The sequence below is a fragment of the Podarcis filfolensis genome, assembly GCF_964270895.1.
Source record: "Podarcis filfolensis genome assembly, chromosome: 3".
NCBI classification, from domain to species: Eukaryota; Metazoa; Chordata; class Lepidosauria; order Squamata; family Lacertidae; genus Podarcis; species Podarcis filfolensis.
In genome coordinates this window covers 100930868-100955872 of record NC_139606.1, presented here as the reverse complement: position 1 = coordinate 100955872, position 25005 = coordinate 100930868, and the positions used below count along the sequence as shown (strand labels likewise).

The window sequence follows — 25005 nt, the reverse complement described above, 5'->3', positions numbered from 1 at the left end:
CAAATTCACTATTAAATATCCAAATGATATTTGCATATTAAATCTCGGATTGTGGAACAATTAAATTAAACCTGCATTCCTGGGTGTAAAGTTGCTAATCCTCTTTCCCAACAAATTCTTTGTTCTTTAAAGCACTGGAATTTAATTTGCTGCAGACCATGCTCAGATTTATTTGTAATGCTTGTCTACCAGTTAATCAGCCAAACAAGTGCTGTCTGCTACTGTTTGGCATTTAATTTAGCTTTTTTCCCCACTCCCACTATGGTAAGCAGCTTATAGAAAGTGGTAGGTGACAAACTTGGTCTATTTAGGATTAGTATATTTTATCTAGGCTTGATTGAAATTTTGCTTACTGAAATTGATAAGTCAAAAGGGCAGCCTCAGAGCCTTCCCAGATTGTGATTATTTTCCTCTAACACAGTTGCATTTCTCCCCCCGCCCCTCCCAAACTCCATATTAGTTGACCAGTTTACATTAGTGAGAGGAAAAGAGAGAAGTTAATCTTTTTGCAAAGATGAGGCTAAGCTTTTCAAATGTAAAGGGAAAGAACCCAAAGGTCCTTTTAGTAAATCACAAGGTGACTTATTAATAATTGCTTAAATTAAAAAAGTGAAAGAAAATACTGAATGCTAGTCACAGCTTTGCCTGAATTATTGTTTCAGTGATAATTTTGAGTAAACTACCTGATTGGGTGAATTTTGGTTCTGAAATACCAACAGCTTTATCAAAAAGATTAAAACAATAAAATAAAGGGAGGGAATTATAGATGTGAAGGCCTAGAAAAACAAACATGTGTACAGGGCAAGAGAAAATGTCCTTATACATCGAACTTTTCTTCAACCTCCCCTAAATATTTAATCTACCATCACCCCTATGCTGCTTGCCCTGTTGGTGTCTAAACAAGTAGACTCTTGCCCTGCAGTCTATTTGCACTTTTTGTCTTAAACCCCCCCCCAAAAAAAACTTTAAACAAATTGTCAGTTCCTTTCATTTCTGTTTTTCCTATATAACCACTCACTTAACTTTGTGTTTCACTTAGGGATTAGCAAATATAATGTCAACAGACGACAACAGCCTAAAACATTAATTTCAGAAACTTTCCCTCTTGCTAGTTTATCAGAAGAGAAAGTAGACATCTGGCATTCTTGCTTGTCCTTTTTATGTTGGATTAAGATTTCTTAGTTTTGCATAATCTTGATGGAGCCTCATCTAAGCTTTTTTAATATGCTTCATTCACTTTTCAGCTCTTTAATTTTGCTTGTTCTCCTGTGCCAAAGACCAATCTGTAGCAATTACAGAATCTTGGGCTATAATTTGTTTAGAAGGGATAGATAGGCAGCAAGTTAGAGGTTTGCGTATATGCGTAGTGACAATTTGTGTTTTAAAACACAGGTTACCTCTTGGTATGAGTGTTTATTTACAAGTTTCACCCAAGAGGAATAGTATTCCCTGGTCCAAAGACCTGGTGTAGATGTAGTAGTTCCTTGCAAACAATAGCCGGCACAGATTGGGAGCCAGGCTTTTGAACCTGTTCCCAGCGTTTGCCAGTGGATATGCAACCATAGTTAGTTTGTGTTAACATGGTTTGCACCTGAGTACTTAATATGAAACTTGGGTTAATGCTAGACTCATAGACTTCCTATTACTTGGAGTGAAGTTGTCTGTATATGAATAAAGTACATGTTCTGCTACTTGAAGTGGTTTGAAATATATGAAGTACAGAGATATTGTTATGTTTGGAGGGGGGAAGTGCACCTTTAAATAGGTTTATTAAGTAGTTATTATTATTATATATTGAATTTATATACCACCCTATAAATGGAGTTCTTAGGGCAGTTCACAGAACAAAGTTCTGAATCTTATTTTTAGTTATTTAATAAATTAATTAAAATAATTTAATAAACACACTTTTCTTGCGTAGACTGTCATTTTAATGATCTGAATGCTTTAATTTTTTGTTGGTGTATTTTATTTTATTTTATTTTATTACTTCTGTGCACCACCTTGATAGTTTGAGAGAGCAGTATACAAATGCATTTGTAAATAAATGCAAATTAAAAACAATCCTTATGCATATTGTACTCTAGGAGGCATAGTTTGGTCAGAATCGAGTATACACTTTCAGAGTTACCACTAAATACATTACTTCGAGTCACCATTGCCACTAGAGGGCCGTAAAAATTGTGTCCCGGGCTTTTTAGACTCGTCTCCCCATATAATATCTGAAACCAAAGGGGCACATTGGTTGCTAGATGTGAACTTTTTTCCAGCTCTCCTACTCCACTAAAAGTGCATCAGAAATAGCTTAAAGGTAAATTAAAACCACAGCATAAAACCCCCAAACAGTACAAATCAGTGGCAGGTGTTTTTAAAGTTCCCTTATCGAGCCTGCCCTTCTGCAAAAAACCTTCCTGAAGAGCTATGTTGTAAGCCATGCCTATCGGTGAAACCACAAGAATCTCCTCCCCTTCACATCACAAGGTCTAGGCTGGCACATATGGAGAGAAGCATCCCTTCAAATATTTGGGACTTAAGTTGATCAGGGCTTTGAAAGTCAACAAGCACCTTGCATTGGGTCTAGCAGCACAGACGTTATCATATGAGTTACATTTGCTTCCTAATTTGTGAAACTGGGTATTCCAGAATATCACAGCCTGATATAATGCAGTGAATATCCCTGTTTCAAACTGTGTCTCTGTTAGACTGTTTAATCTGACAATGTGAAGATGATACCTGTTTGTGGGGGAAAAATCTTTAGTGCTGCTGACAGCAACTCATTCTTGTGAATAACCCAGCTGCACATGAAAGCTGTTACTAGTGTGCTTTGTGTTAAAAAGTTCAATATGATATTTCACTCCTATTTTAATGTTTCCACATCCTTTGTGCTATTTTTCCTACTGCTGTTGTAGCACCAACTTTTGGTACAATATTATGCTCCCCAAAGAATCCATTCAGTGTAAGAATATTGACAGGACTCAAATGTTCAAGTGATTCTTGAGATACTTGAGAGTAAAAGCAGATGATGGCACTCAGACCTGACAAGGGAGCTACTTAGGGTTGATTATATACATATAATGTTTAGTGAAATTAAAGCAGTACAGTGATTTCAGCACAACATTGGACATGCATTACAATACCAACCGATTTCAAGATACCATTGGTTTTGTATGTTTTTAATCTACTGTAAAAATATTTCTGGGTCCTGAGATTGAGAGATTACAGCTCCCTTTCATCCAAATTGCTTTTTCTGCGTATCTGTATAAAATCAACATGAAACTCAATTTTGTAGTGGAGATAAAACTATTGTAGCAAGATGTTCCTTTATTTGTAAAGTATGATTTCATTTTAATATAGATGTTCCAAAGAAATTTAGCTTCCTAGATTATTGATGTGACCTATTGAGCATGAGAGATGGCTGGAACAAATTATTTTGCATGGTGTGTGCGAGAGAGATGTTGGTATGTGCTGCCTTTGAATATAGTTCGGAAGCTACAGCTGGTAGTTCAGAGGCCAGATACAACACCAATCCTGGCGCCAGTTGGCTATCGATTCAAAGTGCTGGTTTTGACCTATAAAGCCTTATGCACCCAGGACTCCGATACCTCAAGGACACCACGTAAATCAATCCAGGCCCTGTGTTTGGCATTTAAGACACTTCTCTTTGTGCTCCCTCTGAAGGAAGTGCAGATGGTGACACCATGACAGCAGGCCTTCTCAGTGGTGGCTCCCTGTTTGTGGGGTGCTCTCCCCAAGGAGGCACACCTAATGCCACTGTTTGAACCAGGCAATGCCATTTATATTTGTCCAGGCTCTTGGACCTTACTTTTCTGCTCATCTTTTTAGTGTGGTAGACGGAGTTCAATCTCCCCTTTTATACATGTTATCTGTGAGAATTTTAGGTTTCTTTTCCTTTGTTTTTAATGTTTGTTTCTGTAAGACACTTTTGTTTAAAAAGTGACTAATAAATAGATTAATGATACACAGTGCATATGCTCGTAAAACAGTACGTAGTGTAAATAAGAATAGATTAGTATTAAGGCTCTTCTTATGTTCTTTTGTAAAACCTCTCACCCTCCCTTCCTCTACATAGCTGGGAGGAGGAATTTCTGTTCCGCTTTTGATAAACCACAGTTTATCATACCAGTTTGGATCTGGAACGATGGTCAATCTTAACTGTAGTTAAAATGCCAACTTCAGTAACTATGATTTGAAGTTGGCTTGTTTTGTCACAGACCACTAGTTAATGTTAACTTCAGTTTGTTGATCCAGATGGCACTACAAGGTGCAGGTAAGCAAAACTTTCTGAACTCTTCCTCCAGGCTGCTTGGGAAGAAGAGGGATAAGGGACGGTGCACGAGCCCAAGGCTCACTGCAACTTATTCCTGATTGTTCACATTGCATTGAACTATGCTTTAGGACAACCTTGTTAGCGAGCCCCAAAAAGCTTAAGGTCTGCAAAAACTCCCTTGCATTTTACTCTTAACAGGGGCTTGTTGTTATAGTGGTGGTGGTTGTAAAAAGGCAAGCTGGTGATGGGGAAATAGAGTTCTGTCTGCTTCTTCTGACATGCCCTTGATTTCTATGATGGACATGCAAGAAGGGTCTCATCCTTCTGTGCTGGCTGTGGAAGAAGTGGCTTTCTTCTGAGGCCAGCACAAAAACCAAGCAAGCAGCACCACCAGCAGATTCCCCAACCCCCATATATATATATATATATATATATATATATATATATATATATATACACAGTTCTGTTGCTGTGAGCGATAACCAAAGATCACCTCTGTCCGTTATCAAAACAAACAAACAAACAAAAAATTTTTCTTCCGGTAGCACCTTAAAGACCAACTAAGTTAGTTCTTGGTATGAGCTTTCGTGTGCATGCACACTTCTTCAGATACACTGTCCGTTATGTTAAGGCAGTTCCACATTAGGCTGAGTAAATAATTCACACGACTGAAACCTGATTCTACCAAATACGAAGTAGGAATCCCATCCAGCGGGAAGCAGACTTACTTTCTCTGTTATCTGTTCTGTTCACTTCTCCCTTCCCTCTGTGGCCCCCTAGTCTCGTGCCATGCCCCCCCCCCCATTTACACAATTTTCACCTGTGGCCCCCTTGGAATATCCTGGGGGTCCTCAGGGGGGCATCTGGCCCCCGGTTGAGAAACGCTGGTGTACACAGTGTGTGCAATAAAATATAACACGCCAATAAAATGACGGGCCGATTTAAAAATGGGAAAAGTTCCATCGGTCTGGCTACATCGAAAGGTCTTAAGGTGACACCTGGGAACCAGAAGCAAGGGTGCCAAATCACTCTATCCCTCCTGTGGCAGCCCTCAGGCTCACCTGGAGGGACACTGATACACTCACTCGCTTGGAGTTCCTGTTTGCCATGCAGTCCGAATATGGCCAGTATGATGCGACCTCTGATCCAGCCCATTTTCTGCACTATCTGAATAATTCCACAGAGTGGTGTAGGAGGAGAAAGAAGGCTGTATCAGAGAAATGAGTAGGACAGAGAGTTCTAATTTGAGACACCCCATCGGAATATGAAGAATAAGACATTAAAAGTGCAAGGTGTATGTGAATAGATTAATGGCACGCAATATCTTCATCTTAGAAAAGTTCAGAGTGTGTTGGTAACTGGCTATCATCACCTTTCATAAACAAGTCCTTGTTTACTTTAAAGTTATAGCAGAGGAAGAAATTAGACATAACGGCATGGAATATATAAGAATAAGAGATCAGGATGAGAGACTTCTTCTTTTTTAACAGAATGGTGAAAATTTGTTGAATATATGAAGACAAATTGTAAACAATTAAAAATGTTAGCAGGATTGACCTAAACGTGAGCAGTAAGAAATAATTAACGGAACATAAAGGATAAATTTGTAAATAGGTTTGAATTGGTTATGCAGTAAGAATATGATATAGACTAAGGAACTGCAAGAGGGGGAGGGAAGTCGAAGAAAATGTAGGTTGAATTTGTTTAGATTTAATTTTTGTTGTTAAAACATTGTAAAATGCAAAAATGATTATTACTATTTTTAAAAGGATATTCAAGGCTGTTTTTTCCTTATGTGTAAGACAACTGCCCATTGGAGCCAGAGCTGGAGCTCCCATAGCTGTGTTTTATTAATACTGCTGCTGCTGCTACTACCACCACAACCATTTATTAATTTACAAATCTCCTTTTACTTAAATGTCTTAAGGAAGTTTACAGCCATGTCATAAAAACAGATAAAATAGTTTTAAAAAAACAACAAGGCTGAAAATAGGTTTAAAAACAATACAAAATGAACACCTAAGGCAGAGACCTTTTTTTTCCAGCTGGCAAGGCTTGTTGAAGCAAAAGTGACCTCAATTGTTCTCAGAAAATACTGATAGTAGGTGTCTGCCGTATCTCGGCAGGAATGCTGGTTCCACAGAATAGGCTCTCAGAAGGCTTTTTTGCTGTAATGCTTTTATGGCAGAATGCTACCTTTGTTTAAATCATGTACAGTGGTACCTCAGGTTACATACACTTCAGGTTAAAGACTCCACTAACCCAGAAATAGTGCTTCAGGTTAAGAACTTTGCTTCAGAATGAGAACAGAAATCGTACTCGGGCAGCGCAGCAGCAGCAGGAGGCTCCATTAGCTAAAGTGGTGCTTCAGGTTAAGAACAGTTTCAGGTTAAGAACGGACCTCTGGAACGAATTAAGTACTTAACCTGAGGTACCACTGTACATGATTTAAACAAACTTGCTTTTTGTTCTTGCTTTCATTGGGGGGGGGTATCAGTGGTTGGATTTTTTTGCCAATTTCAGTCAGCATCTCACCTGCCCTCCCAGCTCCCACCCCCTAGTTGCACCAATACTGCACAACATTGCACACCCACTGGGTGGCTTCCGGAGCGGTTTTTCAGAGGGCACAGGAAATCTATGGTGCCCACACCATTCTCTGATTCCAGGCCTTTGGGCGGTGAAAGAATATTTAGTTAAGCTTCATGTGAAGACATTAAAATAGTTATTTTGCGCACGCACCAACAGCCGCAAACAAACAACAGTAGAAAAGCAATTTGGGCTGCTGTCCAAATACATAATTATCCATAGGGAGAAGTCAAAACAATAGAGCAGTAAAGATTACATTGTAAAGCAGAATACTGTTTTAAGCCTCATATGGTATTGAAAAGAAAACATTTTAGAAAACTGAATGGAGAATGGATAAAAAGCTGTCTTTTCTAGAAGGAAAGCAAGTAACAATCAGTGGTGTGTTGTTGCTGGCAAACTTAATGTTTTCACTTTGAGTGATCTGTAAGTAAAAGAAAATAAAAGCCACAAGTTATTGAAGATTTTTTTGTAGGTTACAGCATAGGTTCTCCCTTTTTCTTTTCTTTTTACAATGTACTGCATTACAGATGTCTCAATTTCAGACCAGGCACAATGCTGAAAATTCAGTAAGATGGTTAGAGATAAGCCACAAATATGGACTATCGTGCAAGCCCTAGAGATTTAGTTAATCTGACCTAGATGTTCTTTTGATGATTGAGAACCTACTATATGTGAAAACACTTCTCAATTTCAAAATGAAACACAAGAATATCCACTGTATAACTCAGCTGTCCTTGTAGTGATGGGCACAGCAATCATTTCTTAACAGAGGAGGATTTGCTATATAAAGTTTTCAGCTTTTAAAGCCATTTAGATCATTGGCATTTGGAGCAGCAATGATATTGAAAGTTGGAAGTGAATGCCGCATTTGAGTTTTGCTATGTCACAAAGAGGATTATCTAGAGATTCAAGTAACATACTTCTTCTCTTTTAATTTCCATGGGCATGTTGTATAAGATCTTAATTCTTTAGTTCTCACTGATTCCCCCACCCCCCCACCCCCAGTCTTGTGAAATTGTTTAAGAGATCATCAGATGGGAGGGGAGGCATAAGAGGTGCATTTAAAACCAGCAAGCACTTCTTCTGTATGTGTTCACTTGCCAATATCATGTGTGCTATGAAATTATACACAAGTGGTTTCTGTTTATCGTTTGCTTGAATTTGCTTGATGGTCACTTATCCATATGACATAAAATAATGATTTGATAGTCCTATGTTAAAAAGATAGCGGGGCGGGGGGAGACCCTGGCATCTTAGAACAGGGTTTTTCCAGGCGGACATTATGGTTGCCAGATCACATTCAGTCTTGGCGGTTGTGGGGAGGACATCAGAGGTAGCACCCAGCATTGTCACCCTGTTAACTTTCTTTAAAAAGTTCAGTGCTGTGCCATTGGGCTCCCTTTGTGCAGTAATTTATCAGATTCACAGCATCAATAGTGCTACGGCATTGGGTACTGGGAGAAGGAGAGAGAGAGAGAGAGAGAGAGAGAGAGAGAGAGAGAGAGAGAAAGAAAGAAAGAAAGAAAGAAAAAATGAACCACTAAGTTTCTAAAATGCCACTGGCGGTTCTGCTACTGCCACAAACTTTGCCAGATTGCTTTCAGCAAGTTTCTGATAATTTCTATCCCAGTCATGACGTTGGAGCTTGCTTTGGACCTTCCAAGAATCAATATTGGATTAGATTGGTAGTATGTACCATTCTGCAATGTTGCAATATAGATGAAGTTAGAGAACAGCTACAGTTGGCTGCAGAATGTTCCCACTATTTATTGGAAAAGGCCAGAATGTGGGACTATGCTTGGAGACAGGAGGGGGGCAGGCAGGAATTTTGCTTTTTCTATAATCTTTTTTTTTTAAAATGCAGACAACTTTAGCGTTGCTGATAGAATCAATAAAGGGTTTGATATACAGAAGAAAAGTCCAGAGTACACGAGAGGAGCTATTAGCCAATGGAGTAGCCAATAAATGTTCTTGTTGAAGTGCCCTGTAGCTGAGAACAGGTTGCTTGTAAACTGTGAAAACCATTTGGTTGTGGACAATTGTGAAGGCTGTTCCACAGAGACAAAAGTTTAGTGTTTTCTTTGGAAATTTTTGCTGCCTAACTTGCATTGTTGAAGTGTTCTTAACAACCACATTTGCAGGCCAGAAGTAGGAATTAGTGGAGGGGCAGATGGAAGCATTAAACAGACCAGGATGAGGAAACATTCCTTCTAGTTAGGTTGGGAATAAATACCATTTTACCAAGATAGCAAAAGAAATAACCCTGGCTATTGAACTGCTGTTGTCAGAACATAGAGAGTTTATCTGCTGTAGAAAAGCAACAGACCACCTTAGAATACATAGAATTGCCACAGTCTAGGTTGGTCTCTGTAGAGTTAAGTTAAGCAACACAGGTAATAACACAGTTCTTTGAATTGCTGTAATTACTATTGGGGAGCCTGATTTTTTTCAGAAATAAGTAAATAGAATGGCAAAAGAATTATGTTTATTTTTTTAAAAAAAATAGCGTCCCTCCCTTATGCTGTAATTGACATTTCAGGCAGCCAAACTAAAGTATCATAGAAACATCAGTGTAATAAAAAAAACTGCATATAAAACCAAAGAGCACGTGATTATACATAAATATTAACTTAAGTTGCAGTTAGCAGCTGACAGACCAACCCAAGACACAACTTGTCCCACGCAAAGCAAATATAACAAATCAACTTAGTCACTAAGACATAGTACTCAAAAAGATTCAGACTCAAACAATTCAACTTTATTTATATTTATATCCCAGAAGTCATGTTGCTTTTAAACACATTGAAAAATTCGGAACTTTTCTTATAATATTTTAGTTAAAACAGCATGGCTGTATTTAGTACCACTACTGTTTTTGAAAGTGTTAAACCTCATATTCAACTGTTGTAGCATGAAAATGTATCTAGTGGGCAAGTTCACCACTTGAGTAATCTTGTGTTATAACTGCATATTAATCCTCCGCATTTAAGGAATTATTCCAAGTCAGCAAGTGCTTAGTTACTCTGAAATCTTGTTTTGCAGACACCTGGTTTAAGAGCTCGACCAACCAGACTGCAGTGGTTTGCAGAGAAGTGTATTGGAAATAATCAGGTTTGTGTATTGTGAAAATTTTATTTTTATTACTAATTTAAGGCAATAATTTTGCATCATTTCTATTGTAACCATCCAAATCCAAGAGAAAAAGACTTAATTAGTTTGTGTGTACATGCACCTCCCACTATCAGAATGCTCTTTATTGAAAATTTCAGTTATCCAAACACATATCGTTATACCCAAACCTTGCTACACAAATGGCTGATTCAGATATCCAAACAGCCCACCTCCTTACATATTTGTGTTTTGCTGGTCAGCAGCAGCCATTTGGGGCAGAAGGCACAGAGCATTGATGGACAAACTTGGCCCTCCAGCTCTTTTGGGACTACAGTTCCCATCATCCCTCACCACTGGTCCTGTTAGCTAGGGATGATGGGAGTTGTAGTCCCAAAACAGCCAGAGGGCCAGGTTTGCCCATCATGGCATAGAGGAAGGGAGACAAATCCGACAAATCAGGGAGCAGGAGAGATCAGGCAAAGGGAAAGAGAATGGACAAATCATGGATTAGAAATTTCCCATAGGAAATAATGGAAATCATTGGCTTGTTCTGCAAACACTCACCATCAAGCGATTTACTGGGAGCTCATTGTGTTTGCAAAGCAGGACCTGCATGTACTAGCTACCTTTTTGTAGGGCCTCCAGTTGACAACCGTCTACAGCTATAGGGTAGGATAGTCACCCGTCTTGTCTTTCCCATTCCTGATATTATATTCAGGGTTCTATCATTTTACTTGCCAACTTGTTAGCAGTAGAGCTCCTCCTCCCTCTCAGGCCTTTGCTATAGAACTTCAAGCACAGGCCCAGCTGCTGCTACCTTGTCCTGTAAAAGTCTATTGAGAAAAAGAAAGAAACATTCTCCTTTTCCCTACAGAGAAGTTGGGAGAATGAGCTTTTGCAAGAAGAGAAAACACTCCTCCATTCCTCCTCCAAGATCTTTGTAGGAGAGAGGAAAGACAGCTTCCCCATCCCGCTGGGCTTCTGCTGTTTTACCTTTTCTGCAAAGCCCCACAAAAGGGCAGGTGTCTTTTCCTTTCCTCAGTTTCTCCATGAGGCACAAGACTTGGAGAAGGAAAGGATTAGTGGTGATCACAAACAATAGCTTGGTTAGTGAGCGAATGTTGACACAGTGAAGAAAAACAGTATGAACCTGTTTCTTCCTACAAGGTATTGGCAGCCTAAACAAGTACAGTGGTACTTCTGGTTGCGAACAGGATCCGTTCCGGAGCCCCGTTCGCAGCATAAGCAGAGCACAACCCGCGTCTGCAGGTCGCAATTTGCCGCTTCTGCACATGCACGTGACGTCATTTTGCACGTCTGCACATGCGCGAGCCGCAAAACCTGGAAGTAACCCTTTCCGGTACTTCCGGGTCGCCGCAGGGCATATCCTGAAAGAACATAACATGAAGTGGACGTAACAAGAGGTATGACTGTATGCAAAACCGTTTGGAAATTACTTAGATCAGTTGTGTACTATTACAGACGCAAAGCTGATGCCCAGCTAACTTCAGTTCATTTTGAAAGTGAGATACCCTTTTACAGTCTTACCTTGGGTTGAAGTAGCTCTGGGATGAGTATTTTCGGGTTGCGTGCAGCGGCGACCCAGAAGTAATGGAGCGCATTACTTCCGGGTTTTGCCGCTTGTGCATGCGCAGACGGTCAAAATGACGTCACACACATGCTCGGAAGCGGCGAATCGTGACCCACAGACGCAGGTTGCGTTTGCTTTGGGATGCGAACGGAGCTCCTAAACGGATCCCGTTCTCATCCAGAGGCAAATACACTGGTGTATTGGCAAATACACTGGTCGAGAATATAGAAGGTTGTATACAGTGTTAATTATACTCACCCATTGACATTAATGAACTTAAGTTACTCATTGAATCATAGAATTGCAGAGTTGGAAGGGAACCTGAGGGTCATTGAGTCCAATCCCCTGCGATGCAGGGACGTAACTAAATCATACATAATGTCAGTAATTGTCAGGGAAGAGTTAAGAGTTAGAATTTTCACAAGAAGCGTTTGTGTGGTGATCTGAAGAGGACAACGACCAGTCCTGACAATAACGTTCATTAATTTCACTGGGCATACTTTTGGTAATTATTATTATTATTATTATTATTATTATTATTATTATTATTATTATTTATTTGTACCCCGGCCGGATCCTGACTCAGAGGGGCTAACTAATATTGGCAGAGTGATTACTATATGAGATACACTGCTATTATAGGGAAGTGTCAGGAACTGATTAACACATGCAATATATACATATAAGATCTTAAATAAGAAGAGCCCTGCTGCATAAGACCCTTCTAGTCCAGCCTCCTGTTCTCACAGAGGCCAACTGGATGGTTATCCGAAGCCCACAAGCAGGATTTAAGTGTGACAGTGTTCTCCCAACTTGTGGCTCTCAACAACTGGTATTCAGGGCTATGCTGCTTCTTGCAATGGAGGTAAAACTTAGCCATTGTGGCTAGTAGTCACTGATAGCCTTATTCTCTTTTTGTTGGTGTGCATTGTCGTCGCAATTTATACGTTGCGAAAATCATTGCTAAAATGTTAGTTCATGCACAGAAAATTCCATCACACATCATATAGTCACATTCTTCTACTCCCCTTTTTCCTATTTGCTCATTCTACATCCCCTACCTATTCATTACCCCATCATAACTTTTTTACAACTTGATACATATGCAATAAATGTCTAATAAACCAAGCAGTTCTTTATGTCATGTATAGATGTTATAAATGTGGTGTGTGTTTGGAATATTTTCTCGTTTAAGGTTGAAGCCCTGGAAAGCCTGGTAGAACTGACTCAAAAGCTTTTTGAATGTGATAGAGACGAGATGTATTACTACCTGTTAAAATTATGCAGTAAGTAAAATGGACAGTCTCTTCTTTATTTTGGTTCTTATAAGAGAGGAAAACTCTCGTATGTTTCACGTTAGACTTACCAATGTTCAGAATAGAATTGTTTCTGCAGCCACAAAAAAACAATTGAGATATTAACGTTATTGAGAAATTAATAGTTTTGTAAGCAACTGATACTATGCACTTTACTTGTATGGCTAAGGATGTGGTGGTATTGGTGGGAGGGGTTACAAAGGGCAGCAACTGTAGTTTTAGTGTGAGGAGCAAAGAATTGGAATCGTGAGGCACAAAGTGTGCTCGTTAATGGTTCCTCATCATTCTGGAAAAATGTGGCAAGTGGGGTGCCGCAGGGTTCTGTCCTGGGTCTGTTGTGGTTCAACATCTTTATAAATGATTTGGACGAAGGAATTGAGGGGATGGTCAACCAATTGGCAAATGACACCAAACTGGGAGGGGCAGCTCAGAAGACAGAATTGGGATTCAAGAAGTCCTTAACAGATTGGAAAACTGGGCCCAAACTAACAAAAGGAATTTCAGTAGGGACATATGTATGGTTCTGTACTTTGGCAGGAAGAACCAGCTGCACGAAACATGCAGCAAAGTAAAGCATGGAAATATAAGCTGTTACACCTTTAAAATATGGCTTTCTAAGATAACTGTAACTTGCCTTAGTTACAGTAGTGAAAGTTCCTGAATAATTGGTATAGAAACATGAGAATGGCTTGTAAGAGCCATGCTGTCTGAGCTTGGGGCAACCAGTTCAGACCTCACACATTGTGTTCCTTAGGTAGACTAAGTAAAACAATAGGCTTGATTCCCTTCCTCCAAAGGTGTGGGGAAGTAACATAGCTAAGGGTCATCTAGTCTAAACGGCTGCAATGCAGGAATCTAAACTAGATCACAGATGACAGATTTGCTACCAGCCTAGGTTGCTTATTGGGTTTACTGCAGGGTAGCCAGTATGGTGCACTCCAGATGTTTTGGATTGCAACTTTCAGCAGCAGCAAGCATGCCCAGTGGAGATAAGTAGAATTAGAGCTTGCTTAGGAGGAAACAAGACCTTTGGACGCAACCATTTGGTCAGGGTGCAATCATGGCCTGTCTCACATTCCATCCTTGTTCTCCTTTTTACCTAGTAGGAGGGCTGGTCACTGCCATTTTCAAGTGTACTATCTTTTAGCTGCCAAGCTGTCTGGGCTTTATTGCAGCTTGTTAAATATTTCTTCTCCCAGCTTCAGCCATTTTCGTTGGGTGAAACATTTGGTATGGCATTTGTCCATTTAGTTCAGTGCCCTGCCCATGGGTGAAATGTTGTTCATTGTACTTCAGCTGCATTCCAATTTACCAGTTAAGTTTCTTTCTTCCAGTTTTAGAGTGTTAACTCGAATAGGGAAACATTCTGCAGTTGGCTTACTTTGGTTGAACGATAATTGAAGGTTTTTGTAAACCACCTATTTGCTTCTGCATAGGTGGTATTTATCTCTTGAGGAGTTCTTTAAAGAAAGTTGCCATTTCCCATCATTGTGTAGTACTAAACCATGTCTCAGAAATTCAAGAATCCTCTGTGTAATTTCTCCCCTTGCTTTGAAGAGCTGTCTTGTTTTGCTGTCTACAAAAGAATTTGAAAAGATGTTCCTCTTTGCTACATACATAATTGCTTTCAATAGAAGATAGCCAAATACACTCGTAGCCTCCCAAGGAATATCTTGAAAGCCTTTCAAAATCTTACCAGTACGTGGGCAACTTGTTAAGCATTCGAGGACAATTGAAAATTGAGAGCCACATAGCAATGGGTGACTGCAGATCCGATTGACAGAAAGGGAATTTTGCAGGCATGCCATACCTCTGAAACATTTTGTCTCATCCTCTTTTAATAGGGTCAGGTTTTATATGGCCTGGTAATGCTTTGGTAAAGGCTTTGGACTTTATATATCTTGAATTGGAACCTCACATACCATATGGCGCACAGTTTTTGAAACTGAGAAGTCATTTAAAAGCAGTTTGATAGGACATTTTGGAGTGGTTGTCTGCTTTTCAAAGAAAATAGCTAAACATCATGTTGCAGGATCCTTTACTCATCAATTTGTGCAATCAAGCCCTGGTATGAGTAGAATTGGATACACTACATGTTCCTGCAATTCTCCTCTATTCAGACATCTGTAATATTTGCCTAGGAATTTGTTTCATGTTAGTAGCAACCAATACAGGTCAGTTGGGCTAGTTTAACCATAACTGTAATTTTCTATGGCATCTGTTGATGGCTTGCTTGCTTAATCGTTTGCGTTTTTTTAAAAAAAGACTTTCAAACCTCAATATGAGGTGAGTTTGCAAGCTGTCGTTTGAAGGTTAGCACTAACCATAGTTTTCCAGTTCAGGAATGGCAAACTGTGGTTAGCCAAAGTTAGGAAGGTGAAGGAGGGGCTCCATGAAAGAGGAAAACAGGCTATGAAATTCAGTAACTGTAACTCTGTAAAGTGCCACAAGATTCTCCATTATTTTTGCTGCAGCAGCCCAATATAACCACCTCTATGGAACTGTGTTTTTTGGAAACAGATGGATTTTTGCTTTACTGCAGCTCAGCAGTGTGATGTTACAACACCTTCTTGTCTCTTTATAAGATAAGGAAACATGGTTTTTTCCATCTACCTTGGCAGAGTATTCACCTCTTTTGCTTGCAAAAAGAACATCCAGAAGAGAAGTGGCCAAGATATTTGCTGTATGCTTTATTTCATTCTTGCATTTCATTTCCTCAGCAGCTATTTTTTTTAATCTTCCTTACTGTTTTACAAATACTGGTTCACCATAATAAAGCAACTGGGTTTCCAAACATAATCTTCCTTTAGTAGGAGGGAGTCCTCCTCCTTTCCCAGCAAGCAGCCTGTCTCTCTTCAATGGGGAGAGGAGAAATCTAAGATACAAATTTTATCAAACACTGTTGTGCAAAATCTGTAGACAGCAAGAAAAGACACAACCAATTCAATCTACTTAAATAAAGAGAAAACAGCTTTGTCCGCTGTAAGAGCAAAAACAGAACCATAGTCTTAACCCACGTCTAACCATCTTTCAAAACTGTTGCATGCAATACAGCTCCTGAGGTTCCATTGCTATTTCTGTATATTATTACAACGGTAGCTAAATTCAGTTTTCCATCAGTTTACAAATGTAGGCACGTAGTTCAGCACAAAAACGGGAATTATTATAAACCTGTAATCCGTCATTGATTGCAAGGCGAGTGATGAACAGAGGTTATTTTAACTCTCTAATATATGGAGTTTTTTGCAAGGAGTTGGGAGATGTACTGTGTTCACTGTGTGCTCCCATATTCAGGCACCTTGGAATATGGGAAATGGTGATGAGCCAGGGATTTGGATCAGGATGTTGCCTCTATCCTGATGACCCCCATTGCTGTCTCTCTTCCAACTTGTAATTCTGGAGAGGTTGTGAAAGTCCTGAACTGCTTGGCATCCTTATTGTAGTAGATAGGAAAGGGGGAGTGGAAACATACCGTATTTTTCTGTGTATAAGACTAGGTCTTATACTCCAAATTAGGTTTAAAGGGGCTCAACTTATACACATGTACTGCTGAAGGCTGTTTTCTTAATTTGGAGTCCCGAAAAATAGGGGGCGTCTTATACATGGGGGCATCATATACACAGGAAAATACAGTAATCCATACAAGACAGAAATATTGCTGGTTGAGGATTTTGATGGTGTGGGAGTACATGTGCAGCCTGCTGTGAGTGGGGTTGCACTCCCCTTAAGGGATCAAGTTTGAAGCTTATTGATTACAGAATGTGAGCAGTAATTGGCTTAGGCATTGAATGAACCCGACTATATTTGACCCCTGCCCATTGGGCAGGGAGTCCGGTAAGGGTAAACCACCAGAAGGGGGAGCCCCGTCCATCAGACCGACTTGAGCTCCCCCAGGTGTTCCCGACGGGGTCGTGTCATGGCCCTAGCCCTGCCCTGGGCTTCGGACAAGATGCACACCCCCGGATTCCTTTAACGGAATACCCTTACGCTTGGAGGGGCAGGTAATGGCCACACCTCCCCTCTCCTATCAAAAGGTCAAACAATGCCTAACCGCAAAACCTTACGAAGTTGTGACGATTGCTACAAGGTAGGCGAAAACCAAATGGCCTGTGCCAATTTTGCCAAGTGGAAAAATTCCTGCTAGGCCCCTCAACGGTGACCAACCGAGGTCCATAGCAAGGCCGATGAAAACCTGCAAAAAAGGGAGGGAGGGCAGGAGCTTGAAGAGGTGAGCCAAGAAGAAGCCCTCCGGCTCGCGCCTCCACTTAAATGGTCCCAGCCACACCCCCACCAGCCAGCTGATTGGCTGGCTGAGTGCTGACGCGACCGGGATCCCCCAGGGCAACGCGGGACTTCGTCCCCCTCCCTTGGGGAAGAGTAGGTGGCCACGTGGTCCACCGCAATTCCTCCCCACGATGAAGATTTCTAACTAAAAGGAAATTAGGACTACACTGGCAGGAGAATTATTCCTATGACGTGTAATATTCTGTTTGGCTCTAATTATAAATAACTTGGAAAAAAGAATGTTCAAACACCCACTCCAGATTAAGTAACAAAGGAAGTTGGTTATATATGGGAAAATAAACTTCATGTGAAGACATGCATGAAACAGCTTGCAGTAGAAAATGACAGTGCCACATTTAGGTTTCCTCTGTTCTTTCACTTTTTCCCCTTCAGAGGTAAACAACGATTGGCAAAGGGCTGACGCTGTTTGGACTAAAATGCAAGAAGAAAACAGTATTCCCCGTGAAAGAACTTTGAGGCTGCTAGCAGATATTCTTAAGGCTAATAATCAGGAAGTTCCGTTTGATGTACCTGAGGTAAATTAGGTTAATTGTTTTATGTGGTGAAATACTGGCTTTAAAATCTTTCATGTTGGTTAGTGAATGATATGGCAGAGAGAGATTGTATGTATGAAGATAAGTAACTTTTAAAAATGGTTTTCTTTTAAAGACTTGGTTTGATGGGGCTGCAGATGAGGCTGTTGATTCTGTCAGTTCTCCCTCTTTGACGACTGCTGAACAGGCGACAGACAATGAAAAAGAAATATTCATACTCTGCAAAAAGGGCAAACCTGAAGGTAAATTAACTTGGACTCTTTCTTAAACTATTGTTGAAAAGAATGTGCTAACTCGTTCAATACAAGGCACAAAGCACGCCTGTATTCCCAAAATCACGGTGCTCTATAGCTAACATTCTGCTTCATGAAATTGTACTGTAGAATCTTGGTGCCAAAATATTAGCAGTCTTGTATTTCTTTCCGTGCTGAATATATAGGCTCCCAGTATGTAACTGCTTATGATACTATCTTTCGTACTGTTGTAAGGAATAATTTAACATCTGAATGAGAGGTTATTACACTCTGTAGTAGGAAGGATATCCCTGATTTAGAATTTATCATCATATTCCGTTATATTAAATTTGGACTTCATCAAGATTAGAAGGCATCTTTCCCACTACAGAAAGTAACTATCTCCCTTTTGTGTTAAATTAGCCTGAAAAGAAAAGTAGTGTTGTAACAGCTGTTGTAAATAAGGCTGTGCTTGCCTCTCCCACACCCGATCCAATTCGGACCCTGATGCCATCCAAGGCTGACCCAGATCCAGGCCCCAACTTTAATTGAAGGCCATGCATTGCCTATAATTTGAAACCCTGATTAAATACACAGCCGAGGGCAGCTTTATGGCTGCCACCATCTCTTTTGACAGCCCCAGGTGGATCTGAGACTGCTTCAACCCTCTTAGACTGAATCTTGGGTCAGCTCGATTTGGCCCATGATTTAGGCAGAGCCAGTGCATGTGAATGTTTAGCTCTACATGGAAATCTCTGATTTCCAACTCCCTCTTTCCTCAGCAGAGACCCACCAATAAAAAGGTACGAGGGCATGGCACTGTCATCCTCATTTTACCCCTGAAGTGATGGCTTCAAAGTGACTTGCAGCAGCCAAGAAATACCCACCACCACTATAGATATATACTATCAAACATTGGCCTAGAGCTGCCAGATATTCTTAACCCACGTTCATGCATCTTGTCTTCCCTTAAGCCAAGATGGAATCCAATGGTTTTCATGTTCTTCCTTAGGAAGCCACTCAGAACAATGAATTAGTTGAAATCAGCACAAAATGATATTCCAGCTTTGGTGGAGTGGACAATAAATTACACCAAAGCCCTGGTTTTAACTATGCTGTTGCTGGGTAGAATTGAATAGTTTTCCTATGGAGGACATGAAGGTTTGGAAGACATAATGCTAACCAATCTAATACAGTCATTCCTTGGCTCCTGAACGCCTTGGGAGTCGAATGTTCCAGTTTTCAAATGTTCTTTTGGAAGCTGAACATTCGACAGGGCTTCCGGGGCTTCTGATTGGCTGTCAGGAGCTTCCTGTAGCCAATCAGAAGCCGTACTTTGGTTTCTGAACGTTTCGGAAGTCGAACGGACTTCTGGAATGGATTCTGTTTGACTTCCAAGGTACGACTGTGTATCCTCAGTTTAGATCACAAGCTGTGGTTGTATCAGCACACCCAGTTGTGCAGTTACATAATTTTTGCCTCTTCACTCATCTCTGGGGAGGAGGGCTCCCTTTGGAGAGCGATGTGGATTGCTTATCTTATTTCATAAGGAGGTGAGCCAATGCTGCTGTTCTGGGAGCCCTCCTGCCCTTTCTGATCAGTGGTGCCTGGACTTGTGTCCCAAAGTCTTGCCCTGATGACATTGGCGTCATGCAATACACTATCAGCACCTAAGAGCACAGCCTTTAGTTTCAGCACCATAATTGTGGTGGTCAACACACCAGAAATTGTATAAATAGCAAACTGAACAGAAAGTGTTAAAAATTTACCCTTTTTTTTTTTTTAAATGTTTGGATATCTTTTCTCAGCACAAAATGTTGGGGATGCATCTTGCATTATTGAAATAAGGTGCATGATTTCATGAATGCTAGTATTATTTAATCTTTAAGTGTGCTATTATTCAGGTACTAGAGATATACAGTAGAACTTGCATCACATCTAATATACAGTCAGTATATGCATTGTTGTCTTAAGTTGATTCTGATTTATTCTTTGCTTGGTTTGGTACATAAATTTGCAAATACCAGCTGAACTCCGCCCGATATAAAAACTAAAGTTTATTTGATTTTACATACCGTAGTGTATTTAAAATATTAAAAACCAACACTGCTTTTAAGGGAAATAAATAAGCACTGTGTCCCTCCCCTCCCCCCCATGTATGACATTAATTTTTAAAGAGTATATTAAGCAACAAATTACTGTTTCAACAGGATGTTTACAGCTCCATAATCTTGTTCAGAAAAGTAAATGACTGAAAAGTGTGGTTACCTTTTTTCCCCTTTTTTTGGTAACGTCTTTTCACTAACTTGACAGTTATTGTGAATGTGTGAAATAAAACTGTTAATCAGTCAAATAAATGCAGTTTTAGTTTACTTGTTAAATATCAGTATATTTGTAAATTGTATGTTTTTATGTAAATCTTGTCGTAGCCAAATAATTTGATCTCCCAGTACTGAAAACACTGCCAATATTTGCTGAATGCTGCTATGATACAGTATCAAACATTGCAACTCCTTTCCACAGAGTTGGGGGATGCGTTAAAATAATATGAATTACGCCTTTGAACCAAGGTAGCCTAGTAGCAGCTCATCAATGAACTTGAAAATGGCAATTCTGAAGGTTGCTGAGGATAACTTGTTTGCAACTGGTGGCAGTAGTTTGTCTTCTTCTTCTTTTACTTGAATTTAGGTTGCTAAAAGTTCAGAAAGGATTTTGTATTTTAAAGAAACAGTTACACAGAGAGGATTTCAACCCAGAAACCAGACGGTTTCTTAAATAAAGCTTCGGACTCTTAAGATATATATGAAGAAAAAAGGAATAGATTTGTTTCAGATGCTGTATTTTTCTTTCTTTTCCAAAAAGAGATATATAATTGCTGTTCTGTGGCGCTTCAGTATAAGTTGACACATCAGTTGTTTTGTTTTAATTTTCTTTGCAGTGGCATACAAAATTTTACAAGAAGCACAAGAGCAGGGTAGTGTGCTTCCAGCCTTTGCATACGCCTTACTTATAAGAGCATTGCTGAGCAAGGGTTATCTTGAAGAAGCCATCAATGTAAAAAACATGTAAGGAATTTTTTTTCTATATTCTTGTATATCTGTGCACTTGTAACCTTGCATAAAAACCAGTCCAGTCTTTGCTTTCAGGTGAAATTTCTGTTTTCCTAATAGAAAAATGGCCTTACTTGAAAGTAGCAAAATGCATTGGTCTTTCCAATATGTTGCATGTCATAAGTTATAAAAAAAGGGGGGGAGAAAGCTTGGCATTCTGGCATCGGGTCATTTTGTAGCTAATGATGCATCACAGCCCAGTCACACACTTTGTACACTTAACAATTTAACAAATGCACACATTATCCAAGCACCACTCACTTTTAATGGCCTGGTGAAGTCCCAAGACCAGACACGGAAGGCTACAGGCATTGCTTTTTATCGAATGCACTGACAGAATCACACAAGTAGGAAGTGCCATTTAGTGAATTGGGCAGTTCAGCTTTGTGCATGAAATTTCGCTCCCATGTCGTATGTGCCAGTCAGTCACTATTCTACTGAATTACACCTTCTAGGAATACAGTTCTTTCACAGTGGAAATGTGTGACAAAACGGGCCATACCTAAAGGCCTTGCTTTGTAATTATATTTATGTGTGAACTTTTAACGTATGTAAATGTTTGATTTAAAAGCTGTTTGTGATGCATTCTGGGATAAGCCAACATTTCACCACAGAAATCTTATCTTAAGATAGTTTTAAAAAATAAACATAGCAGTCATTCTTCTGCCTAGCATCACTATATATTTAAGTTTCTCAAAGTTGTAGTGTAACTTTGTTGTTGTTGTTTAGTCGAAGTATTGGCGCCTCAGCTTCAGGATCTGTCCTTCCAGTGAGCACTCAGGGCTGATTTCCTTAAGAATGGATAGGTTTGATCTTCTTGCAGTCCATGGGACAAAACTCCATGGACAAAAACAACAGGCTTATAAAAGTGTAACTTTAGGCAGTGCTATTTTTGTAGAAAAAGAGGTGCCGGAACTCACCTCCCTCTTTCTCTTAGAATGGCAATGGCGCTTACCTGAGAGGTGCTGAAACTGAGTTCCGCTGAGTTCCGGCTGAAAAAAAAAGCCCTGCATAAGAAAATATGTAGCTGCCTTATACCAAGTCAGATTATTGGTCCACCAAGATCTGTATCATCTAGGGTTGCCATATTTTGAAGAGCAAAAAAAAGAGGACACCATGACAACTCTCATTTTAAATACCCCTACTATATGCAGGCTATAGAAGAAAAAATCCCTGACTTTAGGTATTATCTTAGGGGCAAAAAGGAAGATGTCAAAAGCAGCCAAACAAAAAAACTTTGGTCATAATCCAACAGGGCTGTGAAATCAAAGAAGGCCTTTTCTTTCTGCATGTGCAGATAGGGCCACGAATGCCAAAAATTGTGCAACATGAGATGCAAAAGTGGCCATTTTATACAAGACCATTTTAAGCACTTGAAAGAGGCTGTCAGGATCACTGCCTGATACAATGCTGGTGCATGCAACTAAATGAAAAAGGACAGAAGCAGGCAGGTGATCTGAATCCATTTGTTGGGGTTGCTGCCATCTTATTTGCATACTGCTGGAGGACATATGGGTTGTAGATTTTGAGCATGTTGAGATAGTTGAGCTCGACTTTTTTCCTAGCAACAGCGTAAGCCAACTTTGGAAACAAGATACGTTCAAAAATATTTTTATATTTTTAAAAAGTCAAAACTGAGTTCAAAGAGTTTATTGATAATTAGATTGGCTAATTTCAAATAACCGCAAAAGACTAAGGTGTGCCACAAAATATAGAACAGCTTTATCTTAAATAAGTTAAATATAAAAAAGCAAAAATAATAATAATAATATCACCCAAATTGATTAGCACTAGCTGGCCAAAAACAACAGCAGCAGCAACCTATCACATGCAAAAGTATACATTAACAGAAAAGCAAGTATGTAAAAAGCATAATGAAGCAAAATGGAAGCTCTCATTGCAGGTGTGCTGGAGAATGGAGTGGGGGCAGAGCACAAACCAAAGGCTCATGCATGTAATTCAAACCCATAATAGCATTACAACTGAACCAGGATAGTATAGGGACACTAACTGAGAAATAAATGCTTGAAGAAGCATTAAAAAGGCAGACTTAAAGGAACACTGAGCTTTCTTTGCCATGGCGTCATTTAAGACCCAAGTACATAGTGTGTGTCAGAACAAAGGATATTCAGGATCACATACCTAATTAGTTAATAAGGATTATTCTTTAGGGTTGTTGAATATCAATAGATAATACAATAAGCATTTATTGATTGGCATATTTCTCTCTCCCATAGAAACATTATAAAAATTCACACCTTCCCAACACATCAGTAGAGGTTGGAGCTTTCCCTGGGAATTAAAGTGGTCAAATAAATCAAAACAAAATGCTTCTTCCAGGTGCTGTTTTCTTAAGCCTGCTATACATAAAGCACTGCTGTTGTTAAATAAATTCTGTGGCAACAGGTAGTCTAGAAGAGAAGCTAAAATATTTTATATTGAAAGGAGAAATCCAAGTTGAGGTCATTTTGGAGTTGCTTTGCCTTGTTTCCAGTAGAGCTGGAATAAGAAGTCAGAACTCATTTTTGTGTACGCATTTTAAGTAAAGGGGCAGGTTTGTCATAAAAAATCCATAATATCTAACAGCAGAATGGGAAAGAACTAAATGAAAGTGCTTTAAGAAAATTTTAGTTTTCAGATGCTTTTGGTCAGTCCCCAGGCCTACTTTTAGAAATTCTGATGAATTTTAGGTATGGGTCTAAAATAGAAATCTAGTAGTATTGGAATGAGGGATTAGTTCTGTAATAGTGGCTAACATCTATTTAATCACACTAAAGATTGGAAGATTGGAGAAAGTAAATCCTTTGTTATATGTAATTTACAGTCTCATGCATGAATTGTTGACTTAAGGGCTTTGACAGATGGGACAAAGAGGGGGTGGGGAGGGGGGGGAGAAGCGGAACTGAGCAATAGGTGCTTAGCCAGAGATTAAGGGGATTGGTTGGGAGAGTAAGAAAATCCTGAGCCCAGTGACTGCATCTGAAGGCCCCAGAGGCTGAAAGTGACTGAGAGGATAGTTATATTGTGAACTCAATGCAGGATTTTCTTGGGATTGATGAGAATAATTTAGCAATGACCCTGCTTACCTCCCAATCCGCTCAACTCGTAAGTTCAAGTAGGTAGGCTGCTCAGTTGTTTGCCACAAGATGATCATGGTGGTTTAGCCTGATTGTTGATATGGCAAATGGCAGCCCTACATACACTCTGGCCAGCGGAGATGTTCTAACCTAGAAAATGAACCGTGTAAAGTTATCCTGAGATATTAAGGAAAGTCTGAATTTCATTAGTGATGCTGAGGGCATTTCAAGGCACGCACTGGAAAAATAGAAAAGGATTTTCTGGTTAGTCACTCAGTGTATGTTTCTCGAAAGGCTTTAACCAATATTATTAAAGCCAAGTTCTTGTTGATGCTTCAGACCCAGGGATGCTTTCCCTCCGCCTTTCCCCTCTTCTTGCTTTCTAAAGGATGCAGAACTGATGAATTATGAAATTTAGTTTTAAGGCAGCAAAAGCAATACGTTGAGGGGTTTTTTTTTATTATAAAAAACCTGTATGCATCTAGATGACAGAAATTTGAAAATTAAATCAACCAAATGATACGGTGTTGGTTCATAATATCCCTTTAGTTTATATTTAAAATATACAGTGCTGAAAATAAATGTTTCGTTTTTTTATTGCAGAAAGAATAGTTTTACATTTTATAATTATGGTGACTGTTTTAAAAAGAAGAGGGGGGGGAAGTATCCCGCTTAGGATACAGCAGAACAATGCTGGGCATGCAGTTATTTTCGTCATCTAATATGTCAGCATTCAAGAATCTGAACCGATTGTTTAAAAAAAATCTTGTACTTTGTTTCTTTTGTTGCTCATTTCCAACTTTGTCATCTGTCAGAATGCACAAAAAAATTATCCTTCTTATAACCATTGACAGG

At 39.6% G+C, this 25005-nt stretch overlaps 1 protein-coding gene across 1 annotated transcript in view; it reads left to right on the top strand.

Moving 5' to 3' along the window:
- LRPPRC (leucine rich pentatricopeptide repeat containing) overlaps positions 1-25005 on the top strand; it is a 113133-nt gene that overhangs the window by 68018 nt on the left and 20110 nt on the right. Inside the window, exons 26-30 of the mRNA XM_083604834.1 lie at positions 9917-9985; positions 12772-12862; positions 17570-17712; positions 17846-17972; positions 20902-21028. Coding sequence (XP_083460960.1) covers positions 9917-9985; positions 12772-12862; positions 17570-17712; positions 17846-17972; positions 20902-21028 — 557 coding nt within the window. The remainder of the gene's footprint in view (positions 1-9916; positions 9986-12771; positions 12863-17569; positions 17713-17845; positions 17973-20901; positions 21029-25005) is intronic.